The sequence below is a fragment of the Podarcis filfolensis genome (assembly GCF_964270895.1).
Source record: "Podarcis filfolensis genome assembly, chromosome: 7".
NCBI lineage: Eukaryota > Metazoa > Chordata > Lepidosauria > Squamata > Lacertidae > Podarcis > Podarcis filfolensis.
In genome coordinates this window covers 43,259,124-43,278,851 of record NC_139603.1, presented here as the reverse complement: position 1 = coordinate 43,278,851, position 19,728 = coordinate 43,259,124, and the positions used below count along the sequence as shown (strand labels likewise).

At 39.6% G+C, this 19,728-nt stretch overlaps 1 protein-coding gene across 7 annotated transcripts in view; it reads left to right on the top strand.

The window, feature by feature from the left end:
- Positions 1–13,070, top strand: part of ANKRD12 (ankyrin repeat domain 12) — a 48,962-nt gene extending 35,892 nt beyond the window's left edge. For all 7 annotated transcript variants that reach the window (XM_083622451.1, XM_083622450.1, XM_083622455.1 and 4 more), the window contains 5 exons: positions 777–5,380; positions 7,960–8,058; positions 8,603–8,746; positions 10,192–10,287; positions 11,626–13,070. In XM_083622451.1, coding sequence (XP_083478577.1) covers positions 777–5,380; positions 7,960–8,058; positions 8,603–8,746; positions 10,192–10,287; positions 11,626–11,811 — 5,129 coding nt within the window. In that variant the 3' untranslated portion in view covers positions 11,812–13,070. The remainder of the gene's footprint in view (positions 1–776; positions 5,381–7,959; positions 8,059–8,602; positions 8,747–10,191; positions 10,288–11,625) is intronic.
- Positions 13,071–19,728: the final 6,658 nt, after the last annotated feature.

The following is a 19,728-nucleotide window of genomic DNA, read 5'->3' as shown; positions in this document are numbered from 1 at the left end:
TTGTCCTCAGCTTAGTTTTGATGAATCATTTTGCTGATTGATCCTCACATTGGACTAAATGGGGCTTACATCTGATTAGATATGCACAGGATTACACTGTTCATCTCTTATGGGCCCCCCATAACAATAGCTGGGTGTGTTTTCGAATAAAGCATATTTATTCCTTCCCTGCACACTTCCAATTAACATTTGGATGTCCTTCACATGGGCCAGGTAGACACAAACTAAAAACTTGCCAAGCCCTTTGGGATTTAACCAGCAAGTTTTTTGTAGTTTTCCAGGTTTTAAAAATAGAGTTTCATAGAAGGCTAATATTATATATATATATATATATATATATATATATATATATATTTAACAAGCCTAATTATATATATATATATTTAATAAGCATGTTTCAATCGCTGCTCTTTGGAAAAGTTATTTTACATATCAAATAAAATGAGCTATTGTAGAGGTGATCTGTCCACTCTGTAAAAGTGTGTGATTTCCTATATATAGTTCAACTGCTATCTACACAGCTTGACAAGAAACCCCAAGAGACAATAGCAACACCTAAACACCCACCCCAAAGCCTTTACTTGTAATGAACTTTTTTGCACTTCTTCACACAGTATGTAGTTAAACTGTGGGATCCAGTGCCAGAAAACATTTAAAAGATGGTTAAAAAGAGATAAAACACATGTAACATACACGTCATTTTAAAAGTAATATTCACTGTCATGAATAGTAAATAAATGAATATATTTGTTGACTCTTTTCATTTTCTTTTCTAGATCTTGAAGAGACACCGTCTGTAAATCCTTCCAGTATAGATGGGACTATGGATTCTGAGACAGAGAAAGAATCTCTAGACAGCAAGCACATTCCCAATAAGGCATCATTTTCATCTGCTCTTGATGAATATGAGTTTAAAGATGATGATGAAGATGAAGTTAAGAAAATGATTGATGACAGACATATACCTAGGAAAGATCTGAGAAAAGAGGATGACTCTGAAATAGAACAGAGTAACCTATTTCTTAAACAGGAAAAGGTAACATTTCCAAAATCATTTAAAAATAAGAAACAGAAGCCTTCCAGAGTCTTATATTCAAGTTCTGAAAGTTCAGATGAAGACATTCTTCAGGACAAAAAGATAATCTCTTCTCCGTGTTCTGTCACAGAAACTTCAAATTCTGATGCAAAGATTAAAAAAGAATATGCTTTTAGTGAATATAAACAGAAAGGAAAAGTTAAAAGAAAACTAAAAAATCAAAGCAAAAATAAAGAGAACCAACAATTAAAACTTGAAAAAGAGAATTCCAGAGTGCTAAACCTGGGTGCTTCTGTATTAGAATCTTTAGACAAAAGCAGAGAAGAAGAGAATTTTCGAAAATCTTTTAACTCAAAAGAGGATTCTTCTTTGCCCTTACTCCATATTACTGCAGGCAGATCCCCCAAGCACCCATGTGGATTAATTGAAAAGCAGTCAACTCCACTTAAACAAGAAAATGTTAAAACATGTTTATCTCCAGGAGGGTCTGACGTAACATCACAATCTGAATTAGTGCAGTATGATCATAATACAGACTCTGAGTTTGTACTGGAAAGCTCCAGTGGCAAATCCTACAAGCACAAAGACAAAAGTAAACATCAGAAAGAATTTATTTCTGAATTTGGTGAAAAATCCAGTCCTAAACTTAAGGAGGAACAACACAATAGCTCATCCTTTGAAATTTCTGAATGTACCTTGAAAAAAGTAGATAAGGAGGGGAAAGCACTTAAGAAGCATAAACTGAAACATAAAGAAAAGGATAAGCACAAAAAGGAGCAGGATGGAGAAAAGGAAAAGAACAAGCATCGAGAGAGTTCTAAGGAGGCCCAAAGGAATATTGAGTTTGATAGAGAGTTTTGGAAAGAGAACTTTTTTAAAAGTGATGAAGCAGAGGATATATCAAGTTTGGACCATGAATCTCAAACCTCTGAGAGAAAATCTAAGCTGGAAAAAGTTCTGATGAAAGAAGACAAATATGTGAAAGAGAAAAACTTTCAAAAAGATAGAAATTTTAGAGAGGAAAAGGAGAGAGAGAAAAATAAAAAAGAAAATGACAAGGAGGAAAAAGCAAAAGATACAAAGGAAGAAAAAGACATGTTCATTGATAAAGAAACAGAATTGTTTTGTTTAGGTGGTAGGGATTTAGCTACTAATGTATCTTTGGTAGAGAAAGAAACAGACTTTGAGAAACAGGAAAAACCCACAAAGGAACATAGAGAAAAGCTGGAGAAGCGGAATTCTGCTACTGAAAAAGTAGAAAGAAAACATTTAGACAGAGAGAAAAAAATAAAATGTGAACATAAGTCAGAAAAAGAAAGATCAGACCCCATTGAAAATGTAGAAAAGACAAAAGAAAAAGAAAAATCATATTTTCAGCAAACAGAAAAAACTCATAAAGAAAATGACAAATTAAAAAGCATAAATACTATTAAAAAGCTTGATGACAGAGAAAAAATCAAAGAAAAACTTGATAAAAAGCATGACAAAGAAAAAAGTGATAGATACTTGTCAGAATGCAAAGAAAAGCCTGGAATTGAGAGAAAATCCAAGGTTTCTGAAAAGGAAGCTGACTATTCAAAAATTGAAAAGGGTAAAAAAGAAAAGGAAGCTGAGAAAAAAGAAAAACCGAGAGATCGGGATAGTTCAACAGTTGCAACTATAAAGCATGTTCCAGAAGAGAAGAAATGTAGCATTGAAAAAACCTTGTCCTTGAAAGAGAAACCAAAAGATGAATTACTGAAAACTCCAGATGGAAGAGAGAAAGATAAAAAAGATAAAGATATAGATAGATATAAAGAGCGTGACAAACATAAAGATAAAATACAGCCAAACAGCGTACTTAAGCTAAAACCTGAAACTGAAAAGCTTAAGTCAAAACCAGCATCAGCACCTAAAGACAGTCGGCCTAAAGAAAAGAGATTATTGAATGATGATTTGATGCAGACAAGCTTTGAAAGAATGCTTAGTCTTAAAGATCTGGAAATTGAACAATGGCATAGAAAACACAAAGAAAAAATAAAACAGAAAGAAAAAGAAAGATTGAAGAATCGATCCTGTTCAGAACTTAACAAAATAAAAGATAAGGACAAAACAAAACATCCGCTTACTGAATCAAAAACTAAAGAGCTGATTCGTTCAAAAAGCTCTGAGTTGTCAGATACTTGTGTGAAGGATAAGCAGCCAAAAGATGCTACAAGTAGTAGATCGCAGTCTGTTGACATAAAGAATTTAGCAGCTGGTGGGAAACTGTCACTGCTACAGGACAACAGCTTAAGTAGATCTCCCAGATCAGAAAGTGAAAAGACAGGGCTAACATCCAGATCAGTGTCCATGCTTTCAGTGGCTAGTTCGGAGGATTCTTGCCATACAACAGTGACTCCTCCAAGACCAATAACTGAATATGATTCAGACTTCATGCTTGAAGGATCTGATTCTCAAATGTCTTTTTCACATTCACCATTTTTACCTAGTGCCAAATCACCTGCTCATCATGAGACTGATAGTTTATCAGAGTTGCCGGAGCGCAATAAAGCACCTTTTCCAAACAGGTTTCCACCAGCTTATGTGAGATCAGCATCTGTTGAGGACGTTAAACTTATTATAAACGAGTGCAGGCCGGTTGTAGAAGTTCGAAGGTGTAGTATGCCATCTGTTGTTTGTGAAAATGCAAAGCAGCCCCGAGTGTCAGAAGAAAATAATCACAGTGCGTTGCTTTCAGTTCAGAGTCATAGTTGCCCTTCTCCTAAACATGAATCACTATGCTGTAATTTGCTGGAGAAGGATTCCCAAAATGGTATGTCAAGCATGCATTCCAGTTCTGCATCATCTCCAACTAGATCTGCTAGCAACAAGCATATTACATCAGATGCCGTTAAAAATGCTACTCTGACAAACCCATCAGGAGAAAGTCATACACCTTTGGAGCATTGCAGCCAGAATAATACGACTCCATCAAGTAAACCATGGGATGTACCTTTGGATAGATTTAACTCATTGAGCAGTGAGTGCATCTGTTCAAATTTTCCTGGCTTTGAGCAAGATGCAGCAACTGTCCCAGCCATACACAATTCTGAAAATAAAATCTTGAAAGAACAGAAAAATTCTGAACCTTTTCTTCATCATGCTGAAAACATAGCAAATTTTACATCACCGGAATCTGCAGCTGTTTTCTCTCCCCAGTCTTCTTGTTCGTCTCGGATTCAGCCAATCACAGATGCAGTCTATATGTCAAAGCATTCTATACCAGATATTAGCAGCCAAGAGTCTCTGGTTGTTAAACACCAACAAAGTGCCATTCAAGCTACCAATTCAATCTTAGATGTAGATACAAACAGTAAAAAGAAGATAGAAAAAACTTTCTTTCCATCAAACAATAAAAAGTCGGATGTGCTAATCACTGTGTATCCTGAAAGCTTCACTAAAGAGATTTCACAACATTTTGAAAAGGATTTTATTGCAAATGATCCTCGTTTACACCCTAATGCAAGTTCTGTAGTCAGTAAGCTCATTTATAAGACATCACAAGTGGATGAGCTAGATAGCAGCATGATTGATATTCAGATTGCAGGTGAAAAAGACCATTCTGATTACCTGTATTCATCCCATATGACAAGTAATAAAAATGAAATAGATCTACAGGATCTAAATGGCAGAGCGCTGAAAGGAATTGCTAATGAATATAACAGAAAACTTTTTAATATAGACAGCATGGAAAACAGTTCAATGGAAGAAAACTTGCAACAGTGCCTTTCACCTTGTTTGGAAAGCCATTCACAATTAACTGGACATGAAGTGCATAAGTACAGTGCGAGTGTTAAGTCAGAATTGGAAGAAGCAATAGAAGACCATAAAGGAGAACAGTATGAAGTTCCTCAAAGAATCACAAGGAACAGAGCAAATATGCTTGCTAATCAAAGTAAGCAAAATCTTACTGGTTGTCCTCAGATATCAGAAAGAGATTCTGAATCATCTTCCTCTATAAAAGGAAGGATAAGACTGACTGAGGAAGATGATGCTCAGGCGCATCATCCTCGTAAAAGAAAGCTGTCACGTGTTCCTCAGCCTGTGCAAGCGAATCCCTCGTTAATGCAAGCTAAAGAAAAAATTCACCAGTCTCTGGCAGCTATTGTAGACTCTCTCAAACTAGAAGAGATCCAGCCATACAGTTCGGAGAGAGCAAATCCATACTTTGAATATTTGCACATAAGAAAGAAAATAGAAGAAAAGCGTAAATTGCTGTGTAGTGTTATTCCTCAAGCGCCTCAGTATTACGATGAATATGTGACCTTCAATGGATCATACCTCTTAGATGGCAACCCTTTGAGCAAGATATGCATTCCAACTGTAAGTAACTGGGTATTTAGGTTTTAATAGAGTGAATTATATACTCTCAGCAATCTCTTAAACTGTTCAGTTCATTCCAGTGTAAGCTAATGGAACCAGATTCCTATTCTGCATGCTGCAACCATGTTACTTTTTGCTTGATAGTTCTGCATGCTCCTTGCCACCCCCTGTCCCCATCCCATAACAATACTATATTTTACTTTCTGCATAAACTAAATGAGAAAGGGGATGTTTTTTGCGTAAGGAGAATAGCTATGCTGCTGTTTTCTACTTTCTTGTTAAATGTAAAACAAATACGTATTTTTGATGCAACCAGCTGATGCCAAAAGGGCCAAGAAAATACTCATGAGTAGCATAGTTTGCTTTCCACATTTTTTACAAGATAACTTTACATTGCCCTTTTGGCTCCAGTGATTATGCAACTGGAAAGTTGCTAGGAGGACTTGTTAGCCAGATTTTTGGAGAAGACAGATAATGCTGTCAGAAGCTGAAGGAGTTTGGAAGCTTCCACTTCTGTTTAAACATTACATCTGAGTCTTAAACTGTAGATTAACTGTTATTATGAACCACGGTTTACTCAAGTAAGCCAGCTTCTTAAACTACAATTTGAAATTGGCTTTGTTTTTGTAAACAGTTAAAACTAACTGCAGTTTGTCTGGTTCAGAAGTCAATCTGAAACAGAAACAAGCTTTCAAATTCCTTGCAAGCTGTGCCAGGGAAAAATAGGACTTGTCCTATGCCATGGTTTAGCGTTACATGTGAATGCAGTCCGTTGACTTGGCATCTGCTTGATGTGCTGCTTTCATATATATGAAGATTCTTCAAACAATGTTTAATGTTAACACAGTAAACTTCATATATTTAATTCTGTATTTGTGATACAAATATGTGCATTCAGTGACATTTTAAGCACCATAATTTTTTCCTCGACTACCGTATTTTTCGCTCCATAGGACGCACCTGACCAAAAGACGCACCAAGTTTTTAGATCAGGAAAACAAGAAAAAAAAATCTGACTCAAATGTTGTACTAAACTATTTAAAACAGCAAAGTGGGTGGCTCCTGTCCACTTTGCTGCTTTAAAGCGAGCCACGGTATATATTGAAGAGAATAAAAAAGGACAGACATTCCATTATAATGTAGCTGTTTTCATTATCACTGGGAAGTCAGTATTGGCAGCAGTCACAAAAACTAAAATTTGAGCATTTTACTGTTATTAATCAAGAATATTAATAGTCAGGGAGAGAAACCAGGGCTGTGCAAATGAGAAGTGCTTGAAGTATGGAGGAACAGCAAAGAGATCAAATGATTGCGCTCCAGTTCCTAAATCTCTGAAGTTTTCTCAAAACAGGCATGGTTGTTTTGAAAGGAAGATTCAAAATGGGGTGACTCAGCAAAGAACAGAGGAGGAAAAGAGGGCAGATAAATAGCTTCCATTCAATAACAAGAGAACACAATGTTTTTGGTTTGGTATAGGTGGACTGTACTTGTAAGAATTTGTATAATGAATTATAGATTTGGAGTGGAATATCAGTGCCTCTTTTCAGCAATAAAGATTAGCTGCTAGGAACATGGTCCACACACAAACACACAGGATGTCTGGTTATAGTTGTGCAGTTTAAACTGTTCCTGAGCCAGATGCCTGCTCAGTTTTAGCTGAGCTCACTATTACTGGTTTGTGGAGATGCTTTGCATGTATTTATGACTATTTCTGCAAAACTGCTACTTGAAGAAATCCCCAAACTTAATATTTTTAAACTTCAAATGGAGCTCAGAATCCAGTTAGGCAATCTTTTGCAGTTGAATTAGGAGGCACTGAAAGACAGCAATTTGCTAATCCCCACGAGCATCCCAGGAACACACAGCCTTCCCTCTGCTTGCAAACCTTGCCGGGGCTTCAGGGGAAAGCAAAGGCTGTAGGCAGAGCAGTGTGGCTCCTCCCCCCCATCCCAGGAACACACAGCCTTCCCTCTGCTTGCAAACCTTGTCGGGGCTTCAGGGGAAAGCAAAGGCTGTAGGCAGAGCAGTGTGGCTCCTCCCCCCCCATCCCAGGAACACACAGCCTTCCCTCTGCTTGCAAACCTTGTCGGGGCTTCAGGGGAAAGCAAAGGCTGTAGGCAGAGCAGTGTGGCTCCTCCCCCCCAAAGAGCACCCCAGGAGCGCGGGGCAAAGGCGCACAGCCTTCCCTCTGCTTGCAAACCTTGTCGGGGCTTCAGGGGAAAGCATAGGCTGCCAGCAGAGCCGCGTGGCTCCTCCCCCCACCCCCAAAGAGCAGCCCAGGAGCGCACAGCCTTCCCGCTGCCTACGAACGTTGCCAGGGCTTCAGGGGAAAGCGGAGGCTGCCGGCAGAGCACCGTGACTCCTCCCCCCACCCCCAAAGAGCACCCCAGCAGCGCAGGGCAACAGCGATTTGCCTCCAGGGACCACACATTCGCTCCATAAGACGCACAGACATTTTCCCTTCCTTTTTAGGAGGGAAAAAGTGCGTCCAATGGAGCGAAAAATACGGTATGTTATGGCTCTTGCTTATGTATACAGTATTGTATATAAATGATATTGCATGAACAATTTTTTCACAGATCACACCACCTCCTTCACTGTCAGATCCACTTAAAGAACTGTTTAGACAACAAGAAGTTGTAAGGATGAAACTTCGTTTGCAGCACAGTATTGAGAGGGTAAGTGCCATAAAATCTTGGCTGATAGTGTTTATTTATTCATTTATTTTCACCCAGTAGACTGATGACTGTATAAAGATGGGCAAGTCTTTTAAAAGTTTTATCGTTTTAAAGATAAAGGATTAGAATGAAGAAAAACTGTTACATATTAAGATTTAAGCACAATATGTAGATTGTTAGGAAGTTGTTAAAAACTTGCATCTCCAGTCAGAACCTATATATACCTGGGAATTCCCTTAAAGAAAAGGAGAGTTTACATTGTGTGCAAATTTGTATGCTAAGAAATTCATATAAGAAGCCACTCTTACCGGGAAGTTTTGAAAGTTTTTCTTCGATTTCTAAGCCAAGTCTCATAGTATTTTCTGTATGAAATCTCTGTAAATGTGCATGTTTATTGGTATGAATTAATAGAGAAAATTAATAGAAATATTGCATTTCAAAAATCTTGAAAGTGTACTTCAGAAAAGGAAAAACAATGATCAAATAGTTTTTTAATGAAATTTTGTGTTTTAATACTCTGATTATTATTTTTTTGTTTAACTAGGAAAAGCTTATTGTTTCCAATGAGCAAGAAGTATTGCGTGTCCATTATCGAGCAGCAAGAACTTTAGCTAATCAGACTTTACCATTCAGTGCATGCACAGTACTGCTGGATGCTGAAGTGTATAATGTGCCTATGGACAGCCAGGTAAATTTTTAAAAAGACTGCTTTTAGGGTTTGGTAATAAACCCATAGCTGAAGTTACTTTTTCAAACTAAGTCTAATAAAGTTAACATGAAAAAGTTTTACTATATTGGCCCGAATATAAGCTGCACTTTTCCCCAATTTCAGACCCTGAAAGGTTAAAGTGCGGCTTATATTCATGACTTTTTACCATATGCTGCTGAAAGTGGCTGGGAAGCACATGCGCTCCTTAGCTGCTTGACAGCGGGAGTGGGGGGAGCAGCATCCGCCTCCCAGCTGGTTGGCAGTGGGGGGAAGCGGCGCTCCCGCCTCCCAGCTGGTGGGGGGGGAGTGGCACGCCTGCCTCCCAGCTGGTTGGGGGGGGAGCGTGCGCAGGTCAACCAGCTAGGGAACGCATGCACTGCCAACAATCTGGGAGGCGGGCACACCACTCCCACCCCCCACAGCTAGGGAGTGCACGCACCACCAACCAGCTGGTAGGTGGGCACCCAGCTCCCCAAGCCGGTGCCGGCGCTCGGCTCTGAGTGTGCTGTGTGCCCGCCTCCTGGTATTACCGCCCTGAACGGGGGTGGCCGGCACCGGCTTGGGGAGCGGGGCACCGAGCGTCAGCACCGGCTTGGTGGCCACACCTGCAAATAAGCCTTGAATTTTAAGGGTGTGGTTTATATGTGGGTGCAGCATATGTTCGGGCCAATATGGTATTTAAATTTAATTCTAATTTTAAAAGTTGCTGATTCAGACAGCATACTACTAGAGTTCTTTAAGAATTCACATATGAAATTGTTCGTTGAATTGTCTGAACTTCTAGCAACTTGTTCCTAAAATTATCTTCCTTGCTGGACATTTGGAAGGTACCCATTGTAAAACCAATTAAAAAGGAATCTGCTGAGGAGAAATTACTCTATTTGGCTAATGTCATGCCTAGTTAAATTAGTGGGAAACATTAGGCTAGAATTCTTATATAGAAGAACTGGATGCTGGATGCTGAAGACAAATTAGCATGGTTTGCAGAGAAGAAAGTTGTTCACTTTTAACGTTTTAAAAATATTGAAAGAGTTTGTGTAAAGTCTTATGTAAACAGATTTAATCCGGCTCATGGGAGAATCACTTTTTTCACTCTCCCCACTAGGTCAGAAACAGCCTGGCTGGAAGAGGCCTTCTGCTAGTGCAGAAACGGCAAACCTGTGGACCTCCAGGTGTAGCTAACTCCCATCAGCCTCAGCCAGTATGTCCAATGGTCAGAGATGGAGGGAGTTGTAGTTCCAACATCTGGTGGGCCACAGGTTCCCCATCTCTGCACCTAATGGAGACAAGGTCACATTTGGATCCAAACTACTATTTTTCATCACTCTTAACATTTTAAAAATATGGGTCTACCATTTTTAGCACGGGAATAAATTACTATATAATTAACATTGTCTGTAATTTCTAATACATTTGATTTCCAGACCGATGACAGCAAAACATCAGTTAGAGATCGATTTAATGCACGACAGTTTATGTCATGGTTACAGGACGTGGATGATAAATTCGACAAATTAAAGGTATGTGTTTTTATTGGACCTTTTCCAAAAAAGATCTTTCACTAGAAAGCTGCAATAAACCATCTAGCATGTGGTCTCCTTCACATTCTTTGTGTCATAGCAAATTCAGGTGAAAATAGATAATACATGTCTTAATTCATTAAGTTGCTAACATGTATGGAATAGAACAACACCTGAGTTCCTGCCTCCATGGGTTTCTCAGTTCAGGGAATTTGCAGGGATCACAAACGTGTCAATTTTATTTGTGGAACTGCCTTACTATTGCACTGAATGAGGAAGCCAGTACTCAGTGGGTAGACTTCCTGTATATCAAGTCAGGAGGATATTCTTAGTGTATCCAGCGCACAATCCAGAGCAATTTACATACACTTAATCGTAGTGCTCTCAGCGAAATGGAAGCATGCTTTGTTTTCCTCTGAATTTAAGGATCCACAATAGCAAAAAGACCGCCCTTGTTGAGGGAATCCTAAAGCAGCTTTCTCTGTCTTGTGCACACCAAGCTATTTGCGCAATTCAAATGAAATTTGAGTGTTTTTCTTCTAGTGTCATTCCAGGAGTTGCAAAAGGGTGGAATGGGGAACAAAATACAGAGAAGCCCTAAAGTGCACATGGAAGCATTTCCATTCACCTTAAGAATTCTTTTGAAATCATGCCATTGGCATCTATGGAGTATATGGTGTATGTCTAGAGGTCTTGGACCCAGAATTAAGTGCATGTAACAAGGTTGGCAGTAGCTGACTTCCCCACCCCACCTCCTCTCCACAGCAGTTCTCCCAAAATACCTAGAAATCTTTCAGGGGACTCTGCTAAATGGGATGGGCTGTGACACAGAGAGATGAGGGTAAAGGGAGGATGCCTGAAAATTGAGTGGGGATTATTTTCATGAGCAGATGTCCTGTTCATGGACGTTGCCTTTTTAATTACACATGCTTAGTTCTGGATCTAATTCAGAGTGAACTGCATATGTACAGAGTTGAGAAAAGAAAATGGTGCAGAATGAATATCTTTTTCTAAAGACCCCCTTAAAGCAGGAATAGCCAGCATTTTAAAGCTTTAGGTAAAAGGAGCTGACGCTTTAGCATCTAATTGCTCTAGGGTTGATTTATTAAAAGTGCTAGCATTGTTTTATGGAATATTTAATTGCCTCTAGAATTACAAAAAATAAAAACCCTATTCAAAACATGAATAGGCTCACAAGTATAAGATCAAATCGTCTCAGGGGTTTGATTGGCCTGTGGACTGTCAAATTGGCCGTCCCTGTCTTGGAGAATTCAGTATGCGGTTCACATTAAGGTGTACTTGGAATAATTGACTATTCATCTGTTTATTTTGAAATAGACATGTCTCTTGATGAGGCAACAACATGAAGCAGCAGCTTTAAACGCTGTTCAGAGACTGGAATGGCAGCTTAAACTACAAGAACTCGATCCTGCAACTTATAAATCCATCAGCATTTATGAAATTCAGGAATTCTATGTTCCTCTTGTGGATGTTAATGATGACTTTGAATTGACGCCTATATGACTGCTAGCATCTCTTTGCTGTCTGTTACAGCTTAACGTTGTGAAATATATATGTAATTCGTTTAAAAATATAGCACTAATGTGGAATACAGCCTTTTTCAATCTTCCATATATAACATCAAAATGCTTCACAAAATCTCATTCAATGTTGTAAATGTGCATACCATTTATTACAAATGGTATTTATTTTAGATCCTAGGTCCAAAAAGCATCTTCCCAACAGAGCTATTTATGTACAAAAAAAAAAAAAATATTTCACTGAAGTTTTAACAGCGCTGGCAGCTGTTACAAAAAAATCTGCTGAAAAGCACTTGCTATTTTATGTTCACTTTAATGATTTTTATTAAACTTAAACTCCTACAAAAAACAAAACATCAAGCTGTGGGAAATAGTACACGCTTGTGGGAATGTGGGGAGTGAGGGTCTATTCATCTTATATAATTTATAGGTTAACTGTACAGTTTTCTTTTTGGAAAAGATGTAATATTGTTTTCATTTTTTAAAATAACTTATTTTATACATATTGCGCAATTGTAAATAATCTTGTATTTAACGTTCAACCCTGTATAAAAATAGATATTTTAATTGTAAAACTGTTTTGTCTAATGTTTTATTGGACCAAAGTTGTTGTTTCTTATGTGTAGTGTATAGGCAATTTTCTTTTAAAAGGCATGTATTTGATTTAGCTACTTGTTCCATCATCATAACTGTTAAGATTTGAGACTGAGTGGTATTGCATGCTAGCTCAGTTCAGGTTTTTTCCTACTGTGTGGTACCTAAATGATTGCAACATACGGTGCCAATCCACCAAGCACTGCTTCTGTACAGCATCCATTCATTCAGAGGAATTTGCATGAGTGTCCCTTTCAGTGTGGTTGCAGCAGTGCTTAATGGATTACACTTTGACTTCCTAGAGCCATTTGTCTTTTGCTATGCTGCTGTAATGCCATGCCTATGACTTACTATGAAGAGTATTATGTTTAAAATCTTAAAAGATTATAAATCTGCTCTTACATTGTGGTCTCAAAACAAGCCTTTTAGTGTCCTGCTTCTCCCTTACAAATGCCTCTCAATGAAAAATTGTACATTGTCTATTTTAATATTTACCTATTAAAGCATATGTAAATAGTTGTAAATACAATGTTTAATAAATTCTATTGGTCATGCTAACAGATGGTTGAATCCTTGTGATGGTGAAATTTTCATTCTTGAAGTTTTATACACTTTGACAAAAATAAATCTTTGAAAGTTCCATGATAAGATTGTAGTTTTATATTCTGACCAATTCTCCATTTTTTGTGAAGAACTGACTAATAATATAATGTTCTTATTGTACTATTAGAATGACTGTCATTATGATTGGGTATACGTTATGTGGAGGGAGGGATTCTGGATGTGCCTAGGGAGACGTGGATCCAAATCCTCAGTCACTATGTCTCAGCTTAAGCCTATCTGAGCTCCTGGGGGGAACTCTGTTAAGTTGTCCCAGAAGAGTATTATTATTATTTTTTTGTTAAATCATTTTAATTAATTTTCCAATAAAAAACATCCAATTATCATATCAAATTATAATCCAATTAAAATAAAAAACTAAAATAAAAAGACCAAATTATCATCCAAATTATAATTATTAATTTTTCGGGACTTCCCATAGCCTGGACCTTGAAGCATATCTCCAAATCTCAATCCTGCTTCTCCTCGTTGTTTCCATATTTTCCACATCTCGATTTTAACGCTTTAACCCAGAAGAGTATTAAAATACATTGCCCTCTGTGTCCTATCCCTGTTGGTGATGGTCAGACCACTCCACTATAAGGGAGTTTGCTTATGTTAAATTTGTCAAAAAGTTTAGTGTTTTATTTTCCCTAGTGTGAATGAATAACAAACACAAAATTAACCTTCCTTTGTAAGGTTAACAAGAACATTGAGAAAGCCTAGTGCCTTTGGGTGGGAGGAGGTGAAGAGGGGCAATTTTTGCTGTCTCTGATATGTCTCCCAAATTGGAGGCTCTTTGCCATCTACTCAAGGGAAGCTCATGAAAACTGAGTCCATCCCTGTCTGCATAGACTCTTTCATCTACAGAAATGTGTCCCTTAGTCATGCCAAAAGTGTGACTAATGTTTCAAGAGTGTGACACAGAGAATGTTGGAAATCGTTAGATAGATGGATTAAGAACATAAAAAGAGCCTTGTTGAACTAGATTGAGATCCATCTCACACAGCGTCCTGTTTTCAAGTATGGCCAACCAGATCCCTCTGTGAAGCCTTCCTTATTCTTTGTCTCTGGCACTGTCTATTCCAAAGATAGAATAACTCCAAACAAGGACTTCAGTTTGGCTGCTATGCTGATTGCTGTTGATAGCTATGTGATGAACTACTATTTCTTGCTATTTTTGTTTTAAACTATTTAATCAAAGTACTTTCTAAGCAGTGTAGAAATTGTAGATGGAGCATAACTAAACTAATGTGGTCATTGTGCATTTTTGCTGCATGTAGAGGGGATCTGGTTGTAGCATCCAAGTGTATAAACATGTCAAAATTCATGTATGTGGAATATTCACACAGGAAGTGTGTGATGCTTGTATTAATTCAGACACAGGATGCTTGTATTAATTCAGAAGCTAGCCCAGCAGAATAGGCACACAGATTCTTCATTTTCCTATTGCTGATTAAAATGGGATAAGCACAGAAGCAGCAAAGTGGCACAAAGTTTCCCAGCGGGTTTTTGTGTTTTGGCACATTGTTTGCTCCCAGAGAAATGGTGTTTGGAGTATACACGCCACAGGCAGAACGCTAAGCTGGAATTTCGCTAGGAACTTCTGTTTCCCATGGACAGTATTCAACTATCATGTCCTATCAGCACAAGAATTCCTGCTTCCACAACAGGACTTTCCACCTTCTCCCCACACTTTCCCTGAACCTTCCCTATATCTGCTCCATAGAGTTGGGGGGACTCCTAGAACAAATTGGGAGTGAAATGAAGGTAGGAGAGGGAGAAAACATTCTGTGGCACAAGCAGAAATCCTTGCACTTAAAGGATGTTCACATAGTACTACATTGGACACAACTCTACATGTTTATTCACCATGCGGATGTTCTTGACGTTCAGGTTTGAAAAGGATGTTGTTGCTGTTTAGAGAGTATGATGGGCCAATAATTGCACACTGCTAGCTCTCTGGTTAAGCACCATATAATATTCTATATAGTTCCTTGGGACATCGCTCTAAAGTAAGGAATGTAAACAGTTCCCTGGGGCATCCAACATCAAATTTCAAGAGGCACCATCATGCACATTCTTGTGTGTATATATATATATATATATACAGTGGTGCCTCACAAGACGAAATTAATTCGTTCTGCGAGTTTTTTCGTCTAGCGAATTTTTCGTCTTGCGAAGCACAAAATCCCATAGGAATGCATTGAAATTCAATTAATGCGTTCCTATGGTCAAAAAAAGTCCAAACAAAGCCAAATTTGGTACAACAAGAGTTTATTAAGTGCTCTTTAAAGTCACACATACTGTAAAGAGCAGTTCAAAAATTGAAGGAACAATAAATTAAGTTTCTAAACATGACAGAAAAACATTTAAAAATCAACAAAGTGTACCGTACATTTTCTAAGACTCTGGGGGACCACTTGAAGAAGGTTCCTCTTCCACTCTTTGCTTCTTGCTGAAGAACCTGTCCATGGTCTGCTGCTTCATCCGCCTTTTCAGCACTTCCCTGAAAGGCGACATGACCGTCATATCAAAAGTGTTTGCAAGGTCATGTATCATGTGCTTGTTAGGGTGGTGCTGCTGGTGCCGCTGTGCAAAAGCCTGCACATCCTTCCACTTCTGGCAAATGTCCCTCAGTTCTTTGGAGGACAGCCGTTCCTCAGTTGCTTCCTCCTCTTCCAGCAAGGCCTGCTCCTGCGCAGCCTCTGCCTACAGTTCGACCAGCTCCTGGGTGGTCAGCTCGTGGTTTTTTGAAATTGGCGATGAGCTGTTGATCCATCGGCTGGAGCAGTGGCGTGGTGTTAGGCGGCAGGAACATGATGCTGATGAAGCTGAACTCCTCCAACAAGTCCTCCTCAAGGCCTTTAGGATGAGCAGGAGCATTGTCCATCAGAAGCAAAGCCTTCAGCGGGAGGTCGTTGTCCAGCAGGTACTGTTTGACAGCAGGGCCAAAAGCAAGATTGACCCAGTCCACAAACAGCACACGTGTGACCCAAGCCTTGCTGTTGGATCGCCACATGACACTCAGCTGCTCCTTGTCAACCTTGTGTTTCTTGAAGGCCCGTGGGTTCTCTGAGTGGTACACCAGCAGGGGCTTGATCTTCAGGTCGCCGCTTGCATTGGCACAGAAGAGCAGGGTCAGACGGTCCTTCATGGTCTTGTGGCCAGGCAACTTGGCCTCCTCCTGAGTGATGAAAGTCCTTTTGGGCATCCTCTTCCAAAACAGCCCGGTCTCGTCGCAGTTGAAGACCTGCTGTGGAACGTAGCCCTCCGTCTTCACAACCTCCTGGAACTCCGCTGCAAAGTCTTCAGCCGCAGGAACATCAGAACTGGTAGCCTCTCCATGCCTGACCACGCTGTGGATTCCAGATCTTGTCTTGAACCGGTCAAACCAACCTCTGCTTGCCTTGAAGACTTCTGGCTTGCCTGAGGTTCCTGGCTGTTCCCGGACGAGGTCTGCGTGCAAGGCCTTGGCCTTCTCACAAATGACGGCCTCAGTCACTGTGTCCCCTGCACCCTGCTTCTCTTCTAACCAGATGAGCAGCAACTTCTCGACCTCCTCCAGAACAGCTGGGCGGTTCTTCATGATCCTGGTGACTCCCTTGGCTGCATCCGTCGCAAGGATCTTCTCCCTCATCTTCAGGATGGTCCCGATGGTCGATGGATTCCTGCCGTACTCCCTGGCGAGGTCTGTCACACGCATTCCACCGTCGTGCTTCCGGATGATCTCCTTCTTCATTTCCAGCGTCACCTTCTCCTTCTTCCTCTCGCCGGCCTCTGCAGCAGCAGTCTTCTTGGGTCCCATGGCAGCACAGCTCCTACCTTCGTAAACTCAGAAAAAGAAAATCAGTGCTTCACTTCCAAAAAATTCAAAAGCACTCAGCCACCCACCACACAGAGAATCAAACCCAGAACCAAGTCCTTGAATTCCAAACACCCCAACCCAAAATCCAAAAAACCCAAAAAAAGTTTTAAAAGTTTAACTTACCAAATGGATGCAAAAGAAGTTTTGGAAAAGCTTCAAAAAGCACCAAAGTCCTCAAAAACCTCAAAAAAGGCTACCATACCGCGTGCTATGTGTTGCTCCTCGAAGTTCAAGTCGCAACTGCACCTCTTCAAGCAATGCACCCTGGGTATTAACTGTGTGTGTGTGTGTGTGTGTGTGTGTGTGTGTGTGTACACACACACACACACACACACACACACATATATATATATATGTGCGCCCCTGTATGCAGGAAATAGATGCCTTTTCCCTCCCTTTCCCTCATAGCTTGGGAGGGAAGGAGTTTAGTGCAGTTGTGCCACCATGCTTAAAATGCACATGTGGAGCTTGGAATCCACAAGAAAATAATAGCCACTGCCCCGCCTCTCCTCTTCAGTCACACAAGCAAGTAAAGCAGCATTTGATAAGAAGAGGTTGGGTGGACAAGGCTTTAGTAGCAGCTGGTGAAAGCTATAGTAGAAGCTGCCCAGTCTCAATAATGGAGAAAACCTAGCCAGCAGACGATAAGGATACTGCTACAAAGGACTGTGTGGCAAACTTGTTCAAAGCTAGCAAACCAGGTATTCTTTTTCTTTTTATCTCTCCCCATAGACACCTGTGTGTTTAATACCTTTACGGCAGGCAGAATTCAGCAGCTTCACTTGCTGAATTTTTGCCTCCCATGTTAAAAGAAAGGCCTAGCGCCCACTTATTTATCATTTTACAAATTACTCACTGGTGTTAGATGCACTGAGCTATAATAGAGACAATTATTTTACATCTAGGGAGCAAATATTGTCGGCCTGTTCCCATTTATTTTTATTTTGTCTTTAGGATATGGTTTTATTTACACATATATGCAACCTGAGCATTGGATGGGAGGGGGTTGGTCTGTTCCCATTTACGTATATGAAACTTCTCTGTACATACGCTGCTTTGTGTATGTGTAAATATTAATAGGAATGTGAATTGGATTATCACCATTTCTTGTCATGATTCAATAAATGAAGCTTTCACTTATTTTCATGTTGGAAGAAACATCTACAGAATTTTACAGCTGCTATATACATAGGAAATATACTGTGGTGGGGGAAAATGGTGGTAACCTCATCTTCATTTCAAGTTGTGTTCTAGGGTTCCTTTTCCTTCATACTTCTGACACTTTCTTACCTGTCCCAGATGGGATTAAATAATCTACCCACCTCCCAGGGCACATTTATTTTCATGCACCCTCAGTATGACTCATGGGATGCTCTTCCTCTCATTTGCAGAGGGAAGAATTTCCCCCCTCTTATTTTCCTTTTGTAGTCTTTCTTAAATAGAAAGCCAAAATGTTTTTTCCCAGTGAATCTGTTTGACCCACTAGGACTTCAATCCTGTGAACATTTGGGAGTAAGCCCCACTGAAAATGAGGAAATACTACAAAGGTTGATTGCCTCTTAACATGCTTTAACCAGCCACAAATGAAGTAAGATAATGTGTGAGAAAGCATTGGTTTTCCTCCCTCTTTAAATTTCTGTTCCACTCATCCATTATATGCTTATGAGTGAAGTGGGAATTTTAGTCCATGCTAACACTGATGGATAATCCCCATTAATAGATTTTATGTTAGATAAAAGTTATGGTGGTAAACAATTTCTACCTGTACTTTGTAAATTTAATTTGTAATTAATTAATTAATTGTAAATATTGAGGCAGAAATTAAATGACTTTCATATAATCGGATTAACAAAGGTGAGTCCTGAATAAGGATTGCATCTCAATGCTAATTTTGGAACCACTGTCCTATACAGAAAGGATTGAAATACTTATGACTATGAATGAATCATGACCAAATCCATTAAATGGCAGGTCTCTTCAACTTTCATACCCTTTCTTTCAACCTTTATTCTCTTCATTAAAGCTGTACTGTACAACAGGAGACTGGTTGAATGTTGTATGAGCTTACTAATTATAAGAAGCAGGGAGGGAGGCTGTTCCTGAAATAACTAGATCCAGATTACAGTGTAGCTGAAAGGGACAGAGATCTCACCATACTGAATTACATAAGAAACCTATGTAGCTTAACATGTTCTTGTCCATTTGCTGAGAGGTGTGTTATTGTGTACCTGTTGGCCAAAGAGACTACTGTCTTTTCTGTGCACAATTACTTAGGAATAAGGCACATTGACAGAACTGGAAATTACTTTTGAGCAAGCATGAATAGGACTGCACTGCACATAAACTTCATCTTGTGGACCAGCCTATTATTTACATTCATGCCCAGATGGTTCCTGAGAAGTTATTTCTCCTTGAAATGCTAGTAAATGCCCAAATGAGTTGTGAGCTATAGTCTTTCTTAGACATAGTACATTTTTTCACTTACTTTGTTCATCTCTACCCTGCTTGTCCTTGTTCTTTTGTTTAAGGTGAATTCTGGAATACCTTACATTTGGAATCTCTAGTTACTGGTGCCCATTGAAATTTGAAGGGTGGAAGGGAGACCAACAATAGGTAGAGCCAAATCCAGTGACAGGCAGAGCAAATTCTAATTTTGTTAAAGCGAATTATACCACAGAGGAACGGACACCGCTTGGGCGTAAATTTAACGTTAATTCGGACGCCTATGCAATGCGCAGGCGTGCTCCTGGCTCAAACCATCCCTTCGCTTCCACCCCCCCCCCCGTAAGACTACATCTCCCAAAATGCATCAAACCAAAAAAAGGGCAGGCGGGACTT